The sequence below is a fragment of the Alligator mississippiensis genome, chromosome 1 (genome assembly GCF_030867095.1).
Source record: "Alligator mississippiensis isolate rAllMis1 chromosome 1, rAllMis1, whole genome shotgun sequence".
Taxonomy (NCBI): domain Eukaryota; kingdom Metazoa; phylum Chordata; order Crocodylia; family Alligatoridae; genus Alligator; species Alligator mississippiensis.
In genome coordinates, this window is record NC_081824.1 from 423964033 (window position 1) to 423986456 (window position 22424).

Below are 22424 nucleotides of genomic sequence, written 5' to 3' on the forward strand. Positions count from 1 at the left end.
GCAGAAAAGGATCTTGGAATCATTACTGATGCCAAAATGAACATGGGCCGACAGTGTGGGGACACGGTCAGGAAGGCCAACCGCACCTTGTCATGCATCCACAGATGCATCTCAAGCAGGTCCAAGGAGGTGATCCTCCCCCTCTATGCGACACTGGTCAGGCCGCAGTTGGAGTACTGCGTCCAGTTCTGGGCGCTGCACTTCAGGAGGGATGTGGACAGCATGGAGAGGGTTCAGAGGAGGGCCACTCGCATGATCAGGGGGCAGCAGGGCAAGCCCTACGAGGAGAGGCTAAGGGACCTGAACCTGTTCAGCCTCCACAAGAGAAGGCCATGGGGGGATCTAGTGGCCGTTTACAAATTAGTCAGAGGAGACCAGCAGGCATTGGGGGAATCCCTGTTCCCCTGAGCACTACCAGGAGTGACTAAAAATAATGGTCACAAGTTGGCAGAGGATAGATTCAGACTAGACATCAGAGGCGCTACTTCTCAGTCAGGGCGGCTAGGATCTGGAACCAACTTCCAAGCGAAATAGTGCTGGCTCCTACCCTGGTGGTCTTTAAGAGGAGGTTAGACGAACACCTCGCTGGGGTCGTTTGACCCCAGTACTTGTTCCTGCCATGGCAGGGGGTTGGACTTGATGATCTGCTCAGGTCCTTTCCGACCCTACCAACTGTGAAACTACGACCTATGCAACATCCAAAGCAACAGAAGCAGACACTTCTCTGGGAACTTCCAAAGAAAGCTGTAGTGAAAATGTAGGTGGGTGAAAGCCAGGAGGGTATCTTCTCATCCACTCCAAAACCAGCACATGTTCCAAAGAGCAGGAGCTCTCTCAACTCCCATATGGTGAGCCGAGATCTCTCAAACCAACTATTGGACGTGTATCTAGTTCCAGTGGAAAGCCTTTCACTCAGGAATAGCAGTCTCCTGCTCAAATGCATTTGATTCAAGTGGTGAAAGTCTGAGCAGCAGTGCTCAGAGATCAGCCCTACTTATGAAGCATGATGAAGCTTTGTTACAGTTGCATGTAATAAAATTTATTTGTACCTTAAAACCTAGGATGTTTCATACAAAGAATTTAAAAGAACATAATGTAGGTTGAAAATTCAAGCAGCTGAAAGCTTAACTTCACACTCTAAATATCATTCTTTTAACAAATTGTTAGGATCTAATGACCAAGATCTGACAAACTAAGTATATAATGTTCTTCTCTTAAATCAATATTTAGGCCCCTAGATAAATATACTCATCTTCAAAAGTGCCAAACAGCAAGAAGCCTTAATTTAATTCAGTATGATTATATTTTGTCCATTCTTTTTGTCCAGAGTTGTCTATTTGATAGCATGCATTTACTTCATGTATCATTGTATATAGATTGTTATACTACTGAAAAACTTAAAAATGATTATGTATTCTGCAGTCTACTGAGTTATTTTGTCATTCAAGTGCTTTTAAAACTTTATGGGGTTTTTTAAAAGGATGAAGTTGTTCAAGGTTCCATTAAAAGATTGACCAGGTTCTCTGTAGGCACAAGAAGTGCCCAATCCAGGTCACCTTAATGTCAATCAAAAGGTTCCTGTTCAGTTCAGTGAGTGGGCTCATGACCCACGTACATATGTAGCCCACTGTAAAGTCTAAATGCTTGAATCTTCATTATTATTTTGACAATAGTCTTATCTTTTTTTAGATTATGGTTTGTATTGGATGGTTTGGATGTGGATGAACCTGCCTTGCCAAGGGGGTTAGACTGGAGGACCTCTGGAGGTCCCTTCCAGCCCTACTTCTCTATGACTATGACTGTTATGCTCAGGGAAGGTACTGAATGAGAGGACTGGGAACATAGTCTTCTGTTTATCTGTGGAATAGGTACAGCGTGGACCTTTGCAGTACAAGCTTCTCCCAGTCACTCCTGCCAATCGTGGCACACAGCCCTTAGCTTCTATGTACAGTCCATTAACAAAGAACCAGAGGTTGCCCTCTCACAGGCTAATCCATGACAGGAGACCAGGCAGTAGGGCTGTGTGAAGCTTTGGTAGCCAGTTCGATTCGGAGGAGATTTGGCTCAATTCGGCAGCTGAATCTCCAAATCCAAATCGAACCAGAGACCCATTAATCTCTCCAAATCAAATCAGAAGCCTCTGAATCAATTCAGAGAGATTTGGAGATTCAACCATGGACTGTACAGGCAGGCACTAGATAGTGGGAGCAGCCAGACAAGTCCCAGCTTGAGCCGGCAGCCCTGGGAGAAGCTGTAACTCACCCGGCTGCTCCCCTGGCTGCCCCCCCAACCCGGGTTGAGGCAGGCAGTGCTGGCAGCCCCAGGAGAAGCCATGGGGGCTGGGGGGAATGATTGGGGAGCTGGGCGAATGAATAGGGGCTTCCCCCCAGCTCCCAGTTCAATTCCCCAGCTCTCTGATCATTCCCCTCAGTTCCCAATCATTTTCCCCAGCCCCCACAGCTTCTCCTGGGGCTGCCAGCACTGAGTACCTTGCTCCAGCGGGGGAGCAACCAGGGAAGCACCCGGACAAGCTGTGGCTGGAGCTGGCAGCCCCGGGAAAAGCCATGGGGGCTGAGGGGAATGATTGGGGAGCTAGGGGAATGATTGGGAGCTGGGGGATCAAACTGGGAGCTGGGGGAATCGAACCTGGAGCTGGGGGGGAAGCCCCTGTTCATTCCCCCAGCCCCCAGTCATTCACCCCAGCTCCCAACTTGATTCCCCAGTTCCTGGTTCAATCCCCCAGCTCCCCGATCATTCCCCCTAGCCCCCATGGCTTCTCCTGGGGCTGCTAGGACTGCCTGCCTCACCCCAGCGGTGGGGGTGGGCAGCTGGGGGAGCTGCGGCTTCTCCTGGGGCTTCTGGCTCAAGCCGGGGCTTGTTTGGCTGCTCCCCCCAGCTGCTCCTGCCGGCACTGTCTGCCTGTATAGTCTATGGCTGAATAAGATGCGGCGCCGAATATCTTCGGATTCGACCGAATCGAATCAGGACAGTTATTCAAATCACCTCATCGAATCACTGTCTCTCTGAATCACTGAATCCGAAGCAAATACTGTCCACTTCACGCAGGCCTACCAGGCAGCTCTTTTGAATGGGGATCATCTCTTTGTTCCCTGTTTGTACAGGTCTAGAACAATGGGCTCCTTGTCCACAATGAAGGCTTCTGGGCACAATGTTATTACAAAATAGTAATAATTAACAATGGCAGTTCCCAGCAGAACATCCCCTTGAGCAGGGGCCTATGGGTCACCGAGTTTAATGTGATGAGTTCTCTCTCACCCCTGGATCCTAAAGATGCACAGCAGAGTGCAACCTCTGATCTGCAGACACAGGAGATGTCCTTCCCGGGTGATTGCTCCCTCCCTGCCACACAATTGCATTTAGTTCCTTCTGGCAGACTAGTTTCTGCATGACCCCGGTGTACCATTGGCTGAATTCCCCCACAGCTGCTACGAAGCAACTGCAGACCAGATTCAGGGGGAGTTCACACAGTTCAAAGTCACTTTAAAAATGTTTTAGGATAATCTGGAAAACTGTTGAAGTTGGATAGTAGGCCACCCACTGGATTTCCTAGTTAAGAAGCTTCTGCTTTGCTTTATTTATTTATTTACTTGTTAGTCACTGTTTCGGGCTGTACAGGATACAACAGGCAAAGAGCCTGCAGCATAATGGACAATAACAGCAAAATGTGATGCCTTGATGCTCAGTGATTCCATGTTATACGTATAAGTGATGGTGCTTATCAATAACAATATTATTACTATGTGAAGAACAAATTGAGAAAACTTCACTGACCCTCTATTTATAGTATGAGCTGCAAGATTTCCCTAAATATTTTGCAGTTTCTCTGACAAGTGTTTTAATACAGTATATATTTATTTTTTTAATGCCAAACACTCCTGTGATACCTACCAGTGTTGTTTATTTCATTTGACCTGTGTTGTACTGTCTTCCCTTTAAACTCAAGGTTCGTGTTTTGTTAAACCTACGAACACTGTAACCTCTCCCTTGTTCTGAGGCAGTGACATGAAAAGTGTAGATAGCAACTCAGTGGCCTCTTCCTCTTTGATGAAGACATGAGTGCCTGTCTTTCAGTCAAAGACTTGTGTTTTAATGAGGCTTTGGCTGTCACTCACATAATAGTTATAAGCAGATGGGAAGGCTATCTGCCTCCATTGGCACAACAACAGCATGTGAGAAGTTCAAACAGACTGGATTTAATTGGAGATGCTGGTAATAGGCAAACTAATAAAGCTGATCTTTAATCCTCTAAATATATTGGCAAATCTTTCCATGATTTTGGAAAAGCCCCAGAATGTGTTATAATTTTGTAGATGACAGAAGCTAAAAGCTGAGGTTGAGGCACAGTCTCCTTTAAAGTTGGCTCTGTTTTTTGATGGAATAGTTTCTTTATACAAATATCAGTTTAGAAAGCAGTCAGGATAACAGTGTAGCTGGTAATGTCTCTGAGTTAATGAGACTGACTCTTTTAAAAAAGTAACCCATCAATTTATGACTGAAATAATCCTGGCTTTCCGGTAGAGTTAGTGGGAAAATTACCACTTCTTGTTTAGTCTGTTTGGTTTGTCTGACCACATGATTTCAGTAGCTGTCCACAATAGAGCAGAGGCCTTTTTTGGGCGTGAATACAGATTTTGCCCTTGGCTACTTATGAAACCCCAATTGGCTTCTAAGGTTACCTCATTGCAAATAAAACAAAATGCAAGCCATTGGCCTTTGACTCTCCCTTTCCCTTCCACCATAAATTCATGTTCTATCTCAGATAAATCATTTATTTCTTCAGATGCATATGGTATTGCATTGACTAAAAGGAGAAGCATCAACCTTTGAATCTGAAATGCATCTTCTTTGTGCTATACATTCTCCTCTCTAAGAACTGCAAATAGGCTTTGAGTACAGGGCTGCTTGTTAAACTATTTTGAAAGCTTCTGGGGAAATCAGTTTGTTATGAAGGCACAAGAAAACTGTACCTCTGCTTTTCAGCTAATGCATCTCCATTGCCCATTACGGATTAATGGAGTTAATGATTTATGGCCTGACTGTACAGGATGTTGAACAATTTCAGAGAAACCTGCAGATACTCAGTATCCCTAACTATAAGGTTATGAGTTTATATCTAAACATGTCTCTGTCTCATTTTTCTCATTATATAGACACACAGGGAGTTCAAGATACCTGTTTAATGAGATGATTTTGCAGGAATGGACTAGCTTATGCTACTTAAAAGTTTCACTTGATTTAGTTAGGTAAATTTGAGTGCCTAACAGTTTATTGTAATAGCTGGGCACAACTGGCTTGCTCAAGCAAGCTACACAATATTTTTGAGAATCCCAATAAAATAATGTGTTTTATATACCTGCCCCTTTTGCTTACCTGTTCTAAGGCAGAAACCAGTTAATTTAGAGATGCATGAAATCAGATTTTAGCCTGTGATTCATGTTGGGGAGCAAATTGTCTCCACAGTAAGGATGAGTTTCAGTCCTTTGAAAATGTATCTTCATATGTATGTATTTGGAACAAGGATAGATGCTTATATTTAAACAATTCCACCATGGGCAAGGGTAGGACAAAACTATTGCGAAGCCTCAAGAAAGAGCAATTTCAAGATGAGCAATTCCATACCGGGGCAAAACAAGAACACTTTTGGTACTAGGTTTGGAGTTTATTCTGCTTGTTTATCTGTTTGGGTTTGGGGGTTTTGTTGGTTTCTTTATGTTTGAATCTTCTGAGATTTTTGCAATCCTAGAATTAAGTCTTGGGGGTGGATTTGTGAACAGTACTGATGAAGTAGTTACAAAGCCCTAATGATCACAAGTATTCACCTCTTTTTATGCAAGGGTGTGAGTGTGCATCTGTAATGCACACAAATGTGATGAACCCAGGATGATATGTCATGACTTAGGGAAGGTTACTTTATCCATGAATGGGTTTTGGCAGGTGCAATTTGCTGAACAAAATTAAAAAATAATCAGGATAAAGAGAATTGATAAATGTTTCTTTGGTGGACTGACTTTTTTTAAATGCTGGTTATTTGAAGCTGCTATCTATTTTAATATTAGATGAAGCCCCTAAAGAGGTGGATTGGGCAGGTGATAATATATGAGAGTATATTATGTTATACATATTATAGTTTTATCATATGCCCATGTAATTTATCCCATACCTAACACCTCCATAATTAAAAATATATGTTTTTTGCATATATGTATAGATCTCTCATTTTGATGTATGAAGATGTGAGTATGTATGTATATAGTTCTTCAACCTAGAGAATAATAATGTTAACCCATTGTCAAAATTTAAATATTTTGAAATTAACAAGTAAAAAGGCTTTTAAAAATTACTATAATATCATCTGAAGGATGAACAAGGCATTTATTTAAGAAGGTTGATGATAACTTATTTGTTACCTTCTATGTATTAGTGTATTGGATTTGTACATGTAAGAATAGACTATGAGACTAAATTAAATAATATTTGATTAATCTCAACAAACTTCCTTAACATTTACTTTACTAACTGCCTAACAGGAGTGAAATCTGAAATTCACTCGCATTCTGATTCTAATAAGTCATTTGAATCCTGCAGTATTTGCAAGAAAAGGGTTCTGAAGTATTGTGGTTACATACTTGTATGGTCAAATTGCCTCCCCATTCTGAGCCTCAGTTTCCCCATCTGTGAAATGCATAAAATAACATTCACTTGATTTGCAAAATGCTCTGAATAGAATATGAATAGCCGTATCTGAGAGCTAATTATGAAAACTGTTGAGCTGTGAGATCCTCTCATTATATAGGTCTGTAGTGTAGAACAAAATAAAATATGGTTACTTTCTGAATTCTGTTATATAAATTACAACCCCACAAATAGATAAGAGGTCAGTTTTTGAAATCATGGAAAGTCCCTTTCATTAACAGGTTGCTAACCTTTGGCTTTTGCTTTACCTGTAGACGACTGAATACATTGAACAAGTGTGCCTCAATGAAACTCGATGTGAACTTCCAAAGGAAAAAGGTAAGTGAACATTATTCAGTGTTCAGGTTTAGTTCAAACCATTGCAAAAAGAGCTCCTGAAATTAGGGTCCCTCAGTTAGGAAATCTCTTAAATTTAAGTTAAGAATATGTAACTTTAAGCATGTGTTACACCCTGTCTTGAAGAGTAGTTTCACGAATGAGGAATTTAAATGTGAATGAAAAATAAAGAGCTCTGAACAGAACAGAAGGTTCAGTGTTAAGAGACTTACAAGGACACCTGCAGTAATTTAAACATGCAATTTATAGTAGTGGGGAAAAGAGCAGTTAGCATGCTGTGTTGTTTATGAAATATTTTCACATTTCCCCATGCTGTATGATTGCATAATAGAAACTCTTACCAAGAAAAAAATGGAAGCTCCTTGACAAACAATAGCTTTCCTTATTTCTTGTGCTGAATTGGCATTAGTTAAGAATATGAAAATAAACCCTGTCATATGTACACTTTGTTATGTAACACATACATTATTTAAAGATTAAAGAGTTTTATTAAAGAATGCAGAAAATGCCTGTTGTTTTTTTAAAAATTGTAGGTCCAGCATAACAGTTGAATTTTTGGTTTACCAATTACACTGCCCCAAGGGCACATAATCAACAGTGTGTAACAGCAATCATTGGTTCTGGGGAATAGTCCTATATATCCCTCAGAACAGTTGTGTAAAGCTTCCCGAAAGATTCCTACTTGAGATGTTTCTTATTATACCATTGGCAGCTTATTCTATTTATGCCCTGTTCATTCTGTGAAAGAACTTAGAGAAAAGTGTTTAATGAACAGGTATATTTTTCCTTCCTGTTCTTGTGCATAATGCTTCATCAAATAGCCTCTACAGCCTCAGCTCCTAATCTTTTTCCATGGCAACCCCACTTCCAGTCTGAGCCCAAACACTGTCACTGAATTTCTGTGGGCCTCATGACCCCACTCATTAAGTGCCCAAATAGTGTCATGCCCTCTGGTCAGAACCTGTGTAGTATCCATCCTATCTTATCTCTTCAAGGAATTGTGCATACTCCAGTGAGATCCCATGTGTTCATTACTTCAGACTTAGCATATTTTTGCCTGCATATGATTTCCTTGATACATCCCTGGTCTAATCTCAGAACAAAGAGTGTTAATTCACCACATTGTGTGAGACATGTTTGATGTAGGCAAAAACTTGATGAGACTGAGATCATTCAAAATAATTTCTTTTTTGAAACATAGCAAAGCCTTCTTTGGATAACACCTACTGCATTAAGCTGCTTGAAGTGGTATCAGTGTCTTCTTTTATCAATGATATTGTAGCTAAACTAAAAGAAAGAATGTTAAAAATTGAAATATTGATGAAAATTTATTGTTTTATTGCAGTTTTATTTTTAAAAAATATTTCCTGCCATTTTTTCTACATCAGATGTTTCTTGTCCACCACAGTGAAGACTTGACATTTGTTTGAGATCAGAAAAAAGAAAATATATGCTAACAATGTAAGGGCTGTATTAACAATTTAGAGTCAACAGAAGCTAATTGACTCCATAGATGTAGAAGGCAGAAGACTATGCAGGTGCAGTGGTGGAGACTTGGGAGGGCAGGTATAAAGAAAAACTAGGTCAGGAGAAAATGTGTTAGCAAAGAAATGGGAAGTGGTGAGAGCAGAGGCCAAGGAGACCGAGAAAGATGGGAACCACAAGGAAAGTTGGTGATGGGAGAGACTGCAAGGTGTGGATGAACTAGGAACTGGCTCATCCCTCTATTCAACAGGTAAAGAACATGGAAATAGAATCATAGAACCAGAAGGGTCTGTATGATTATCAAGTCTGGTCCCCTGCCATGGGCAGGAAGTATTGGACTCAGATGAGCTCAGCAAGGTGCCTCTCCAGCCTCATCTTAAACACCTCCAAGGAGGGTGACTGCACCAACTCTGCTGGGAGCATTCTTGCAGATTCTGGTGACCCTTACAGAGAAGAAGTTTTTCCTTATATCCAACCTGAATTTACCCTTTATTAGTTTATACCGAACCTCATACTGCCTTGAGGTGCCCTCCTGAATAGTTGCTCTCCTAGTTCTTGATGCTCCCCCCTGAGGTACTTGTAGGCAGCTATCAAGTCACCTTGCAGCCTTCTCTTTCTCAGGCTGAACAGGCCCAGTTCCCGGAGTCTGTCCTCATAGACCCTACCCTCCATGCCCTTAATCAAATGGGTGGCCCTTCTTTGTACCCTCTCAAGCTTATCTATGTCCTTATTGAAGTGCGGTGCTGAGAAGTGGGCACAGTACTCCAGCTGAGGCCTCACCAATGCTGAATAGAAAGGGAGGAATACCTCCCTGGATCAATTGGCCACACACTGGCTGATGCATGCCAGAGTTTTATTGGCCTTTTTGTCCTCATTGCACTATTGGGTCATATTCATCTTCTAGTCAATCGTAACCCCCAGGTCTGGCTCACATGTTGTGCCAGCCAGTAGGCTACCACCCATTGTATAGTTGTGGTGGGGGTTCTTCTTACCCAGGTGAAGGACCTTGCACTTCTCCCTGCTAAACCTCATCTGATTTCATTCTGCCTATAAATCCAGTCTGTCTAGGTCCTCCTGGATCTTTGCCCTGTCCTTTGGTGTGCCCACATTTCCCCACAGCTTGGTATCATCTGCAAACTTATCATTGTGCTTTCTACCCCTTAATCCAAATCGTTAATGAACATATTGAATAGCATGGGTCCGAGCACCAATCCCTGGGGGACCCCACTAGAGATGGCCCTCCAGGATGAGGCCATCCCCATGATCACCAATCTCTGGGAGAAGCCTCTGAGCCACTTGTCCACTCACCTCACTGTAGACTGGTCCAGCCCAGTACTCTTCAGTTTGTTAGAGAGAATCCCGTGGGAGACAGTCAAAGGCTTTACTGAAGTCTAAGTAGATGACATCAACCTCAAGTCCCTTGTCCAAATAGTTAGTAATATGGTCATAGAAGGACACAAGGTTCATCAGGCATGATCTGCCTTTGACAAAGCCATGCTGGTTGGCAGCCATGCTGTTTAGCACCCCATCCATTACCAGCTTGTAGTTGATGGCCTCCTTAACCAGCTTTTCAAAGATTTTACCCTAGACTGAAGTCAGACTGACTGGCCTGTAGTTTGCAGGGTCATCCCTCTTCCCTTTCTTAAGGTTGGGCACCACATTGGCCTTCTTCCAGTCATCTGAGACCACTCCCAAGTTCCACGGTTCTTCAAATAGCTTGGCCAATGGTGCTGCTCTAAGTTTGACCAGTTCTTTCAGGACTGTTGGGTGCAGGTCATCTGGTCCAGCGGACTTGAAGATGTCCAAGTGTTGTAAAAGATCCTTCACCCGTTCTGGGCTGATTTTGTGTAGGCTGTTACCTTCCTCTTGTTCCCTGGGCCTCTGGTCAAATGAGCAGCCCCCGTTGGGTTTCAGGAATACCAATACAAAGTATGTATTCAGGAGTTCTGCCTTTTTGCATGCATTGACTGTGGGCTGCCCCAGGTCATGGGCGACTGGTGCCTCCTGACTGTGAGGGCATCAGTGGCTGATCACCAGCTAGGGGAGGGAGGTCCCCCGGCGGCTGAGCACTGACCATGGAAGCACCAGCAGCAAAACCGGAAATGCCATCAGCGCTTCTCGGGGGGGCACTGGCACTATGCACTCCCCAGCCAGCGAGGGCCAGTCTCGGGGGGGAGGTCAGGGGGTGGCATGTGCCCCCCCCCCGGCACCTCCTTCCACATCGCCTATACCCTGGGTATTCAGAAGAGGTCCCACAGTGGAGCCCGATCTTTTCTTGCTCCCTATGTATCTGATACTAGGAGGTCAAAATAATATTACTACAAATAGCTTCTAATATTACTTGCAGCACTGAAATGAAAAACAGCCCACTATAGCCTGGGTTGGAGGTTCAGTATGGAAGTTAAGTACAGCTCTTGTCTAGTCTTCAGCTGTCTGTGATTTAGGAAAACATAGCCAAGCAAGTTGCCAGAGACCATTACTGAGTGAGCCAATGAGGGTTGAACACATGTTCCACATGCCCTCCCACTTCACTCAGAGATGCATTTTCTAGGTGGGGTGTTAGTTATTTACTTCCTGTTAACCTTAATGAAAGTTACCCAGTTGAATCCCCATGTATTGTGCTGAAAATGTATCCTGAAGTGTTTTGGACAGCCAGAAATTAGCTTTTGGATTAGCAGCCTCCTGCAGCTGTGGAATCATGTACGTTCCTGTCCCCAGCTGGAAAAATGTGGCACAATTCCACTAAAAATAAATGTTCTATTCTGCATTTTGTTGGCATCTGTTTCTGTTTGAGGAAAATACTTTTGCTAGTTTAAATCAACTTTGAGGGATCTCTGTGTCTAAAGCTCCTCTGACTCTTTGACAAATGCTGTCAGTAACTCTTAAAGAAACCTGCCCCGTTCCTTTTTACCACTCTTAATGGCTTTAGAGGACTCCCTGAATGTGCCCAATAATGTCTTTATTACTTGTGCAATGATTGGAGCAGGAAAGTGATAATGGAAGTTGTGTGAAAAGATGAAGATCAGAGGATATCAGCAACAATGTTCTGAGCTCTCAAGTGTACCCATTTGTGGCAGGAATTAGGGTCTAACTCAATAAAGATCAAGCCACAGACACTCCAAAGGGTATAAAATAATATAAACCCATGTGTAATTGTTAAGATAATAAGAGTGGCAACAAACCAGCATTTTGGCAGGCCACAGCACATTTACATAGTTTAATTGACATGACTAATTCAGTGCATTCTGGGATACTGCATCAGACTGGGAACTGACAATGCAAGTAGATGTTTGAGAACTAGAAGAGAAGTACTATGTACATTTTTATGTCCATCTGTTAAGTCAAATCCTTGTATTTAGATGTTGAGGGGAATGTTGACAGGTCAGTTTTAAAAGGACAAGTTGTTTTCTATTTCATAATAATAAGAAAAGTTCATAACATGCTGGTGATTGTTCCATAAGCCAGGAAACTCCTATATGTCAATCAGTTTCCTTTTTTAAACTTAAATACCTGAGGCAGAGGGAGTGGAGGACTGAAGGGATTACACTACTAATGGTTCCAAAGTCTTTACCTACAAAGTCACTCAGCCTGGGTCAGTAGAGACTCAAGTTCAGTTTAATCAGATGTCTACTCAGTCTGCATGAAATGAAATGTTCTTAGACCTCTTTGTAGTAGACAAGTATTAATATTGCCATAACTTGCATGAGTTAGCATGACTGCTAGCAGTTTTATAATTGCAGTTCTTAGAATTATCTGTATTCTTTCAGGGAAGTCTGATGACTAACCAGAACACTGTGACATTCAGGATGCTTATGGTGTCCAAAATTCCTTTTGGATCGGTTACAGTGTCATCACATTGTCTCATAGAAAATCTTTTCTTAATACTGTGTGATGATACATCCCCTCCCATCGCCTAGTGGTGAGGTCATAGGGCTGTATGGGAGCTATCCAACCAGAGGCCAGCATGTGGAAGTTCCCCTGGCAGCATTTCAGGAGCATAATGTTTGGGTTATGGCTTTTGGGGGAAGGTGGGGGGTGGAGGAAGGGGAATCAAAATATTTTTCCATGGAAAATCTCAATTTCCCTGGAAATTCTTTAGACATAAGACAAGGATTTCTTAGGGTGAGATCTTTTATTGGACCAACTGCATAGTTTGGATAAAGTTAGACAAGCTTTCAAAGACAAGACATTCTTCTTCGGGTCTGAGCATTCTACAGGTCTAAGATTTCTCAGGTTTCAGATTTCTCTGAGATTTCTCAGACCTGAAGAAGATTGCCTTGTATTTACAAACTTGTCTAGCTTTACCCCAACTATGCAGTTGGTTCAATAAAAGATATCACACTAAGAAATCTTTGCCTCTTGCCTGGGTCATCATGGCTGCAACATCACTCTAACAGCAGACATAAGAGCATTTTCTGATCCATTCCAGGAAGCAATCCTACCTTTCTGGTGGCAGAGTGCAGAATGTTTCCCTGCCACTATCCATTTCAGTTGATCTCCACCTGTTTTTCAAAAGCAACTTAAAACTTTTTTCCTCCAAAAGAAGTTTTGTATAGAACTGCTGCTGGCTCCATGTTTCCTCCCCTCCCCTCTCACACTGCCTCTCCCTGCCTGATCTCGGCATTGTTCACACTTTGTTGGTTAGTTTCATTAGTTTGAGTTTTAAGAAAAAAAGAGGGCTAGTTCCCCAGCGGGTGTACATTGTCATAGCTACAGTAACTGCAATGGACCTGTGGTGATTTATATCCATTGAGAAACTGCCTCAAGATCTCTTGTTATGTCAACACTGTGTTTACAGTGTTTGTTATTGTTCAGCGCCCTGAAGAGATCAACAGTTGGATGCTTTATATGTGAAGCTATTGTTAAAATATTTAGAAATACAGAGTGCCTCAATTGTTTGCAGTCCTCCTCCCCACACACTCCCTTCAGCATCATGTTGTCCTCAGACCCAGGAGGCAGTGCTATCATGTGTTCCACTATGCCTATACATGTGCTCTGGGGTGGGGTGGGGTGGGGTGGGGTGGGGTGGGGTGGGGTGGGGTGGGGAGGGTTTAATTGCAGCAACTCCCAGGCAGCCGCTCTAATAAAAACGCCACCACATCATGTGTATTTAGTCTTCTGCATTCCAAAATGGTGGTGGGGGTGCTTTAACTAAAGCTCGTTCAATGAGTTTTAGTTAAAGCACCCCCATCACCATTTTGAAATAGGGGACTCTGAATGCATGCAATGCTGCAGCATGTTGGAGTGTTCTAATTAGAACACTCCAGCACACTCGATTAATCAAGTCTTCTCCAATGCTTTCTAATTGGAATGTGTCAGAGCCTGTATATAGGCACCCATGACTACAGCAGGGTTAAGGCACATCGAGCTCTTTTCTTGGTGCCTTTTCTAAGCTGTTTAATTATTTTCTGTAGCTAACAGCAGAATGAAGGCATTTGTTTCAGTGAACTTGCATTGACTTCTGAACAACTGGGTTCTGCATGTTAGAAATAATTCAGAAACAAGCAAAAACTAGGGGTTTTTTTGGTTGTGTGGCAATGGTTTATTTTACAAATTGGACAAGATATAAAGTGAGCATGGCAAATTTTAAGGAACACACTGGCAAAAGTTTGCAACCAAAAATTTATGTTGAGGTGATCTGAAAATGGTACTGATTTCATTGTAATCTACAGCCTTCAAGCTTTACTTTTAATTCATAAATTGTTTTACATTTTTAATTAGATTGCAGCAGTTGCAGTCCAGTCCTATGGAAGATAGTTTAACTTTATTCTCAAAGCTGCATATGCAAATACTGCTAACAATGCATTTTTAAATTGAGAAGTTTTCCAGTCTCAAAATGGCCTGTTTAGTTTAGTACCTTGCTGTAGTTTGACAGTCTGTCAAATTTTACTGCTGTACTGCTGCTTTCAGGAATGAGGAGGCTCTTTGGATGTCAGCTCAGTGAACTTAGTTTGATCTACATTAAATCAAATGTGCAACAATAGCTGGGTATGGACCTGGCACCAAGCTGATGCAAGGATTCTCATTAGGATCAACAGGTTCTGGATCAGCTGCTTACTGAGAAGTGAGCCAAACAGAAAGGACTACCTGGTCCCTGCAAAAAGTATGTCATTTTTGTTTGAGGAAACGGATTAGAAAAAGGCCAGATTCAGTTTTGCAGCTTTTTATTTTATTTTACATGTTTACAGATCTGTGGATTAGTTTATGGTGCTGGCATTTTTTATTTCCAAATATTATTTTGACAGTTATTTTAGTTATTGTGGATATATATCTATGTGTATTTTGTATATTCAAACAAGTAAGTTTAACTGAAAATTGAATCTTGTTAGAAGTTAACATACATGGCTTGCTAGGTTTTATTGGAGTCATATAGGCCTGTTGCAGTTATATAGGCAGTTATATAGGCCTAACTGCTGTAGCAATGAAGCACGTCACAGTTTTTAACCTTAACCGCACCCCTGGAAAGTTGGTAATATTGGGCGTGTCTACATGACACGTTTACTGCACAACAGACCAATTACCTGTGCAGTAAATGTCTCATCATCTACACATGCACCCCTTTAGGGCGCATGAAACTAATAAGCTCCACAGCAGGATAGTCTTGTAAAATACAAGCACAACTCTGCTGCAGAGTTTCTTTGTGCAGAACAGTGCATATGTAGACATTGGCCCAGCTGGCTGGAGCAGGGTGCCTCAGACCAGGGCTAGCCAGCACCCAATCCCAGGGCTGAGGCACCCTGTGCCCCAGCCGGCTGCTCCCAGCATAGGGAGACAGAGGATCAACCAGCCCAAGGCTGCTCCCCTGTCTCCCCATGCTGCAGAGCCCCTACACTAAGGCACCCTGTGCCCTGGCCAGTCCCTCTGCAGCACATAGAGCCTGGTTGAAGCAACCCTGGGCTGGCAGACTGATCCCCTGAGTCCCCTGCTAGCCTGAACTGCTCTGACCAGGCTCCAGGCGGTGCGCATGAATCAACTCCAGAGCAACTTACTCTGGTGTTTTTTTGCTCCCAGGCACACGTTCAAATGGTGTGCCTGAGAGCAAAAAAACTCCGGAGTTCATTGGTCCACATTAATTGCACATGTAGACACACCCAATGGATATTAGCTAGTATTTCCATCTTCAGAAATCAGAAACTGCTTTATTATGCTTCATTCCTGTCTTGTGTAAGGGGAAGGCAGACTGCCCCATTGAAGTCAGTAGGCTCTAGCTGGATACAGCAATTTGCCGAGGAGTTCTATAATGCAAGGTCAAGGCTTTATTTATTGTTTGATAGTATATTAATTTTTGAGAATTTCTTGTGAAATGAAAAAGACTAGAATAAAAGGATATTTACTGGAAGTCTCTCCCTCTTGAGGCTTACTAGAGCACAAGCCTGGTCATTTTTTGGTAGCACAGTAAGGACTTCCTCTTTGGTCAGGCATTCACCAGTCTAAACTAAACCGAGATGCTGTTCAGCAAGTTCTCTGTTTTATCCTGATGTTCTAGTTTCCTTTTAAACTATTTGATCCTCTAGTCACTCTCTTATTTTTAAGTTATTCTGTTTTCTTGCTGTAAGCTGCCCTGAGCTTTTGTAGGGAAGGGTGGCATATAAATTGAATAAATAAGTAAGTAAATGAATAAATAAGCAGAAAAGAATAAAAGAAAAGAGAAGTTCTGCCTCTAACAAAGTGCAGTATGCTATTTTGCAGAGTGAAGATTCAGATGAAGAAGACCTCTGTGCTATCAGTAATAAATGGACTTTCCAAAGAACCAGCAGAAGATGGTCTCGGGTGGATGATATTGACACCTTGCTTCACCGATCAGGTAGACATGGATCTTCAGGGGACATTAAAATGAAAAACACAACAAGCAGTGAAAGTGTGCTTACAGACCTGAGTGAGCCTGACGTCTCATCTATTCACAGCGAGAGCAGTGGGGGAAGTGACAACAGGAGTCCATCTGGCATCAGCAGCACTAACAGGGAGGTACATGACAGCTCAGGAGAGCAGGAGGTAGAAAGCACACATATGCATGACTCCTCTTCAGTCATCAGTACCCAGGATCCAAAAGACATCATAAAATACTCCTTGAACATTAAGAATGAAAAACCAACACGAACCAGAGCCAAAACCTTTCTAAAGCGTATGGAGACATTAAAAGCTAAAGGAACATATGGAAAATTAAGAGGCTCAGGAAAAACTGGTGTTTTAGATATAAGTGGACCTGTTCTTCAGTATGAGCCAAAATCCTTGAAGGACTTGCACTGTGTAGAGATAGTAAATGGAGATCTCCAAAATTTAGCACAGGAGACAGTCAAAACAGGACTTTCCTTCTCTGGCAAATCCAGCAGTGACAGTAGTCAATCAGAAAACAGCAGCAGCGGAGTAAGTACACCATGTTTAAAGGAACGCAAATGTCAGGAAACAAACAAGAGAGGTGGTATGTATCTGGAGGACTTGGATGTCCTTGCAGGAGCAACCCTGAAACAAGTAGTAGACCAAAATCATAAAAATGAATTTCACTCCCAAGAGGATCTGGTGGTACATATTCCCAAAGACCATAAACCTGGAACTTTTCCAAAGGCACTTTCTATTGAAAGTCTTTCACCTACAGACAATGGTAACAATGTTAACTGGAGAACAGGCAGCATCTCTCTGGGCAAACAGAAGTGCTCTATTCCTAGAGAGGCCAGATTGATAACTTGCTGTCCTAAGGAGAGCAGAGTTAGTATTTATGACAATGTGCCAGGTTCCCATTTGTATGCCAGCACTGGAGACCTTTTGGACTTGGAAAAAGATGAGCTTTTCCCTCATTTAGATGACATTTTGCAGCATGTCAATGGACTTCAAGAGGTTGTTGACCATTGGTCAAAAAATGTACTGCCAGATATGCCAAATAATGATTTGTCTGTTGGGAAATCTACATCATTACCATTCCAGTCAACTACCCAGATCACATTGGACTTTGAAGGAAACTCTGTTTCTGATGGTCGGACTACACCAAGTGACATGGATAGAGATGGAGCTTCCCTCAATGAGTCAGAAGCTACTGGTGTCAGGGATAGGAGAGACTCTGGTGTGGGAGCATCTCTCACCCGGCCAAGCAGGTTGGTAGCAGATTTCCATAGATATTCCCATGTATTTGCCATGATTAATTGTTTATACAAAACAGTTATTACAAAATAATAAGTGAGGAGCTCTCAAGCTGCGGACCATGAGCAGCTGTTGGGGGTCACAATCACGCTGCCTTTCTTATGTTACTAAATGTGAAGCAAGGCTCAGTTAGATGGAAGAGAGACTTTTAGAGGAAGGGTATCCTGGTATAGAAGAGGAGTCCTGGTATAAAAAGTAAAGAATACAAGAGCATAAGTAAACAAGAATACTCTTTTTCCTCTGTAAATTATTTAGTTCTGTTAAATGTTCATGTCTTCAATCAGATATGATTTTAAAAGGACAAGTGCAAAATCTTGCACGTGGGACAGAATAATTTCATGCACAGGCCAGAGAATAATTGGCTAGGCTGCAGTACAACAAAGAACCTAGGAGTTATGGTGGACCATAAGCTGAATATGAGCCAACAGTGTGCTCTTGTTGCCAAAAAAGCCAACAGCATATTGGGTTGTATTAACAGAAGTATCACTTGCAAATCAAGGGAAGTGACTCTTCTACTCTATTTAGCACTGGTGAGGCTTCACCTGCAATACTGTATCCAGTTTCAGGCCCCACACTTCAAGGAAGATGTGGACAGTTTGGATCAGGAGCCTGAGAGACGAGACTTGTAAAAAAAGGCTGAAACAACTAGGGTAATTTAGTCTAGAGAAGGTAAGACTGATTGGAGATTTTATAACAGTCTATGTATACCTGAAGAGCAATTCTGGAGAGCTGGAGATGGGCTTTTCTCTGTGCCTCTAGGAGACAGGACTAGGAGAAATGGCCTCAAGCTGCAGTAGCGTAAATTTAGATTGGAGATTTGGAGGAACTTTCTGACTATGAGAGTCGTCAAGCACTGGAACAGGCTACTTGGAGAAGTTGTGGAATCTCACAGGTTAGACAGACACCTGGCTGGGATTGTTTAGTCAGGGATGATCCTGCCTTGAGCAGGGGGCTAGATTAGAAGAGGTTGTGTGGTCCCTTCCAGCCCCAGTTTCCTATGATCCTGTAATCATGTCCATGGGATAAACTTGCCATGCCTGGCAGCACTGCATCAAGAACACTGCTGTTCCAGGCAGTCTGCCTCCTCAGCTGGAAGCAGTGTAACCATGTGCTCATAGCAGTTTGTGTGAGCTGAGCGAAAGCCAGTTATATTGCCCCCAAGCTAGTTAGCAGGCTTGTAATGCCATGCAATCTACTTTACTTTCCATTTAGGACCCTGCACACGTAGAAAAATATAACATCCTTGATGGTACAGCTTCCAGGCATAGAAGTTTAACTCTGGAGAGGTGGCTTAATTTATGCACAGCAGCTTGCATGTACAGTCATGCATAAGTTTATAGTCTTTAAGTTAACAGCGTGGCCATCTATTCTTATGTAGAATTTACCAGCTGACAACGCTCCTAATTCAGCCCAGTACGATGTTAGCCATCTTGGCACCAAGGGTATGTTGTTGGCTCATATTTAGCTTATTATCCACTGTAATCCCAGGTCCTTTTCTAGGGCTGCTGCCTAGCCAGTCGGACCCAGCCTGTACTGGTGCATGAGATTTTTCCGTCCTAAGTGCAGGACCTTGCACTTGGCTTTATTGAACCTCATGCAGGTTCTGCTGGACCAGAAGGGCATAAGCTTGATTGTGGGTCTTCATGAAGATCCAGTGTTAGGAATGGGAGATGTTCAAATGTGGTTGGTAAGCAAGGGTCTTCAGGTTAAGCCAGGTGTCCACTACCCTATTGTCAATGGCACCTATGTACCCACTTTGGCTGCGTCCATATGAAGAAGGATGTGCAGCTTGTGGAGCCACAAACCACACATGTGGAATGTTAAAACTTGCCCTGTGCTATAGATTTGCAACACAGGGGCAAAATTTCCTACCAGGATTTCCCAGTAGCCAAAAAAAGCACCAGGGAAAAAATGGGGCACAGTGCACCTACAGTAGCATGTGCTGGAACAAACAGAGGCTCAATCCTCCAGTGCGATGCTCTGTTTGTGCCCTGATTGCTCCAGCACACTGGGAGCCAAGAAGAGTTAGGCAAGGGCCGTTTGCCCGGAGCAGGGCCAATGTGTCCTGCAACAAAGCACACACGCAGGAGCATATGCTGCAGCACAAAGTAGTGGCACAAATTTGTGCTGCTACTATTTGTGCCACTGCAAGCACACGCCCCTGCTCATCTTGATGCAGTTGTTGATATAATTTATATTTTTGGTTTTTACACCTAACAGAAATCTCTGAAGTCCATTATGCTGCTTTGCAGCCTTGGACTCCATTCAAAATTCAAGTTTTGAGATACCTTGATTTTCATTTGCATCCAGCTGGGCACTTCACAGTTATCTCTTGTTGAACTACAGAGGAATTAACATAGCTCTGACAAGTTGTACACGTTTTATCCCAGTGACATCCTTGATACCTGAATCATCACAAAAGTGCAATTATAAATGTAGGACAATGCAGAACAAATACTACATATGGCACGTAAAAGCATCATGGGTTGCTAAGCACTTGGTGCCTTACTAAGGAACGCCAAAGTTAGGCAGCCTTCGTATGGCCCACAAAATAGGGAATGCAGTTATTATTCAGTAAAACATTTCACACAGGAGAGGTTCCTCCCAGGAGACAGAACAATATATTTGAAAGAAAAGTTCTCTTTATGCACTCTACAGAATCTGAAATGAATCCCTGGCAACTGCTTATTAAACATAGAGCATAAAAATAACTGGTCACAGAGGGAAAGAAACTGTGGGCTTCAGCACAGCTGCATCTTTTCTCAGGAAGTTTTGATTATTTATAGGCACTCTTATGTTATCACTTGAATTCCAGCATCAGCTGAATTTCTCTGGATTTATGCTCCTGTAACTAAGAGCAAAATTTGGCTCTGGGTGTTTTGAAATATTTGCAAACAAATGACTCTATACTGCAAGCTCTTACTACAAAGCCTATTGCTTACTACCATGACAAGTACCACTGAAATAATGCCACTATTCATAAAGTAAACACATGCCTAAGGGTGTACAAAGCATGTGCATGGTACAAAGCAGTGCTGTAGAGATATTCAGGCTAGCTGTAATGTATTTGCTCTCATCCCAACTCCATACAGTTAAGGCAGTACATGGAGTGATACCCAAGACCTGGGTTCCCGTCTGTTTTCATAGATATTTCAGTATTTTATAACACAGGGAACAGATGCTACCAAAGAGATTGAGATCTTAAAATAACCTTTAACCCAGTTGTTATCTGTTCTGAAGGGTTGAAATCTTTGCTAGGAATTGGGCTAAGAGGTGAGCTGAACAAGTGCCTTCACTTGTGGTCCTCATGGTATATTGGGGCAGCATCACCTCCTTGATCTTGTAAATGGAACCTAAGTCTCTTTGTCAATCTAATCTGAAAACTGCAAATACTTTGTTTTAACATTTCTGAAATCCACGATCAGAGACTTGTTTGGGCTGAGTCAAAACTTTTCTATAAACACACAATTAGTCAACAAAAAAAAGAATTGCCTAACTCTAAAACCTTATCATGACATTTGCTCTAATTATGGCGGCTGACGTTGATTTCCTTTTCTTCTCTTTTGCAAAAGGCGATTACGATGGAATAGTTTCCAAATTTCTCATAGTATGAGCCAGTCCATAGCATCTCTACAAATCAGCAATCAGTCAGCAGTCCAACTGAATCTACTGCAAAAATTCTCACTGCTTCGCCTCACTGCCATTATGGAAAAATACTCCATGTCAAACAAACATGGCTGGACCTGGTAAGTACCATAGAAGTCACCAAGCAAATATAGTTAGAAGTAAATTGTTTCCCCTAATTTTGTTACTGTAGCTGAAACTTTAATAATAATGTAATTAGGAAAAACAATTTACTTTCATCTAAGAATTGGAAACTACATTTTGGTCTGTAGTTAGGCAGTGGGTCGGTGGCAAAAACCAGAAATAGAACCTAGAAGTCTGACTCTGTTCTAACAACCATACAGCTGATAGCAGTCAAGTCTCAGAGAAATGAACAAGAAGAGTAGAAGTGAATGATTATAAAGAAAAAAAAAATTGTTTCCTTATAATTTTGTGATTTGAAAAGAAATAGCTGTTGCTGGCGCATGATGTAATTTTTTTTGTCTTTACATTTAAGTAAAATATTAGAAGTAGTTCCTAAATAGAGATTTCTAAGTATGTGATAAACTTTAGTGCAAAAATAACAACACGTTACACTTCTGTAGTGATCTGAACTTCAGCAATGTTAAGTAATCCTGACAATCTCCTCTGTGTGGTAGGTAAAGTTATTGAGATATTTCTAGATTTACAGATGGCAAAACAGAGACAAGAGATGTCTTAACTCAAGGCCACTGAAGGAATTGGTGTTAAACCTGCCAGTTTGGGGGTCCTGCTGTCCTGCTCTCAGTAGCGATGTCTCCTGGCTTTCTTTTTGTATGTGTTTGTGTAATTGTTCTCTAAGGATTTATAGACAGATGGGCATTTTAAAATACATGTGGAGTTGTCCCTTGTGTTCCTCCAAGGAGTCAGTTAATTCAAAGTTTATTTCTCTCTCACAGTAGAAAACCTTAGGCCATATTCATCCATTTTTAACACCACTGAAGTCATGACTCTAAAAGGAATCTGGCCTCTTCTCTTTTTCACCTGCATTTATTGAAGAAAGGAAGCACACAAAGTTCACCTAATTTACCTGACTAGAAATCAGTTGAGTTACACCCAGAATGAATTTGCCACATACTGTTTTTTTCACAGTAATTCTCACTGTAAAGTATTGG

At 42.1% G+C, this 22424-nt stretch overlaps 1 protein-coding gene across 6 annotated transcripts in view; it reads left to right on the forward strand.

The window, feature by feature from the left end:
- Positions 1–22424, forward strand: part of STARD13 (StAR related lipid transfer domain containing 13) — a 514731-nt gene that overhangs the window by 466063 nt on the left and 26244 nt on the right. For all 6 annotated transcript variants that reach the window (XR_009456449.1, XM_019498243.2, XM_059717011.1 and 3 more), the window contains 3 exons: positions 6969–7032; positions 16225–17621; positions 21240–21413. Coding sequence is in view for 5 of the 6 variants with exons in the window: in XM_019498243.2 (XP_019353788.1) it covers positions 6969–7032; positions 16225–17621; positions 21240–21413 (1635 nt within the window). In the remaining variant the exon portion in view is untranslated. The remainder of the gene's footprint in view (positions 1–6968; positions 7033–16224; positions 17622–21239; positions 21414–22424) is intronic.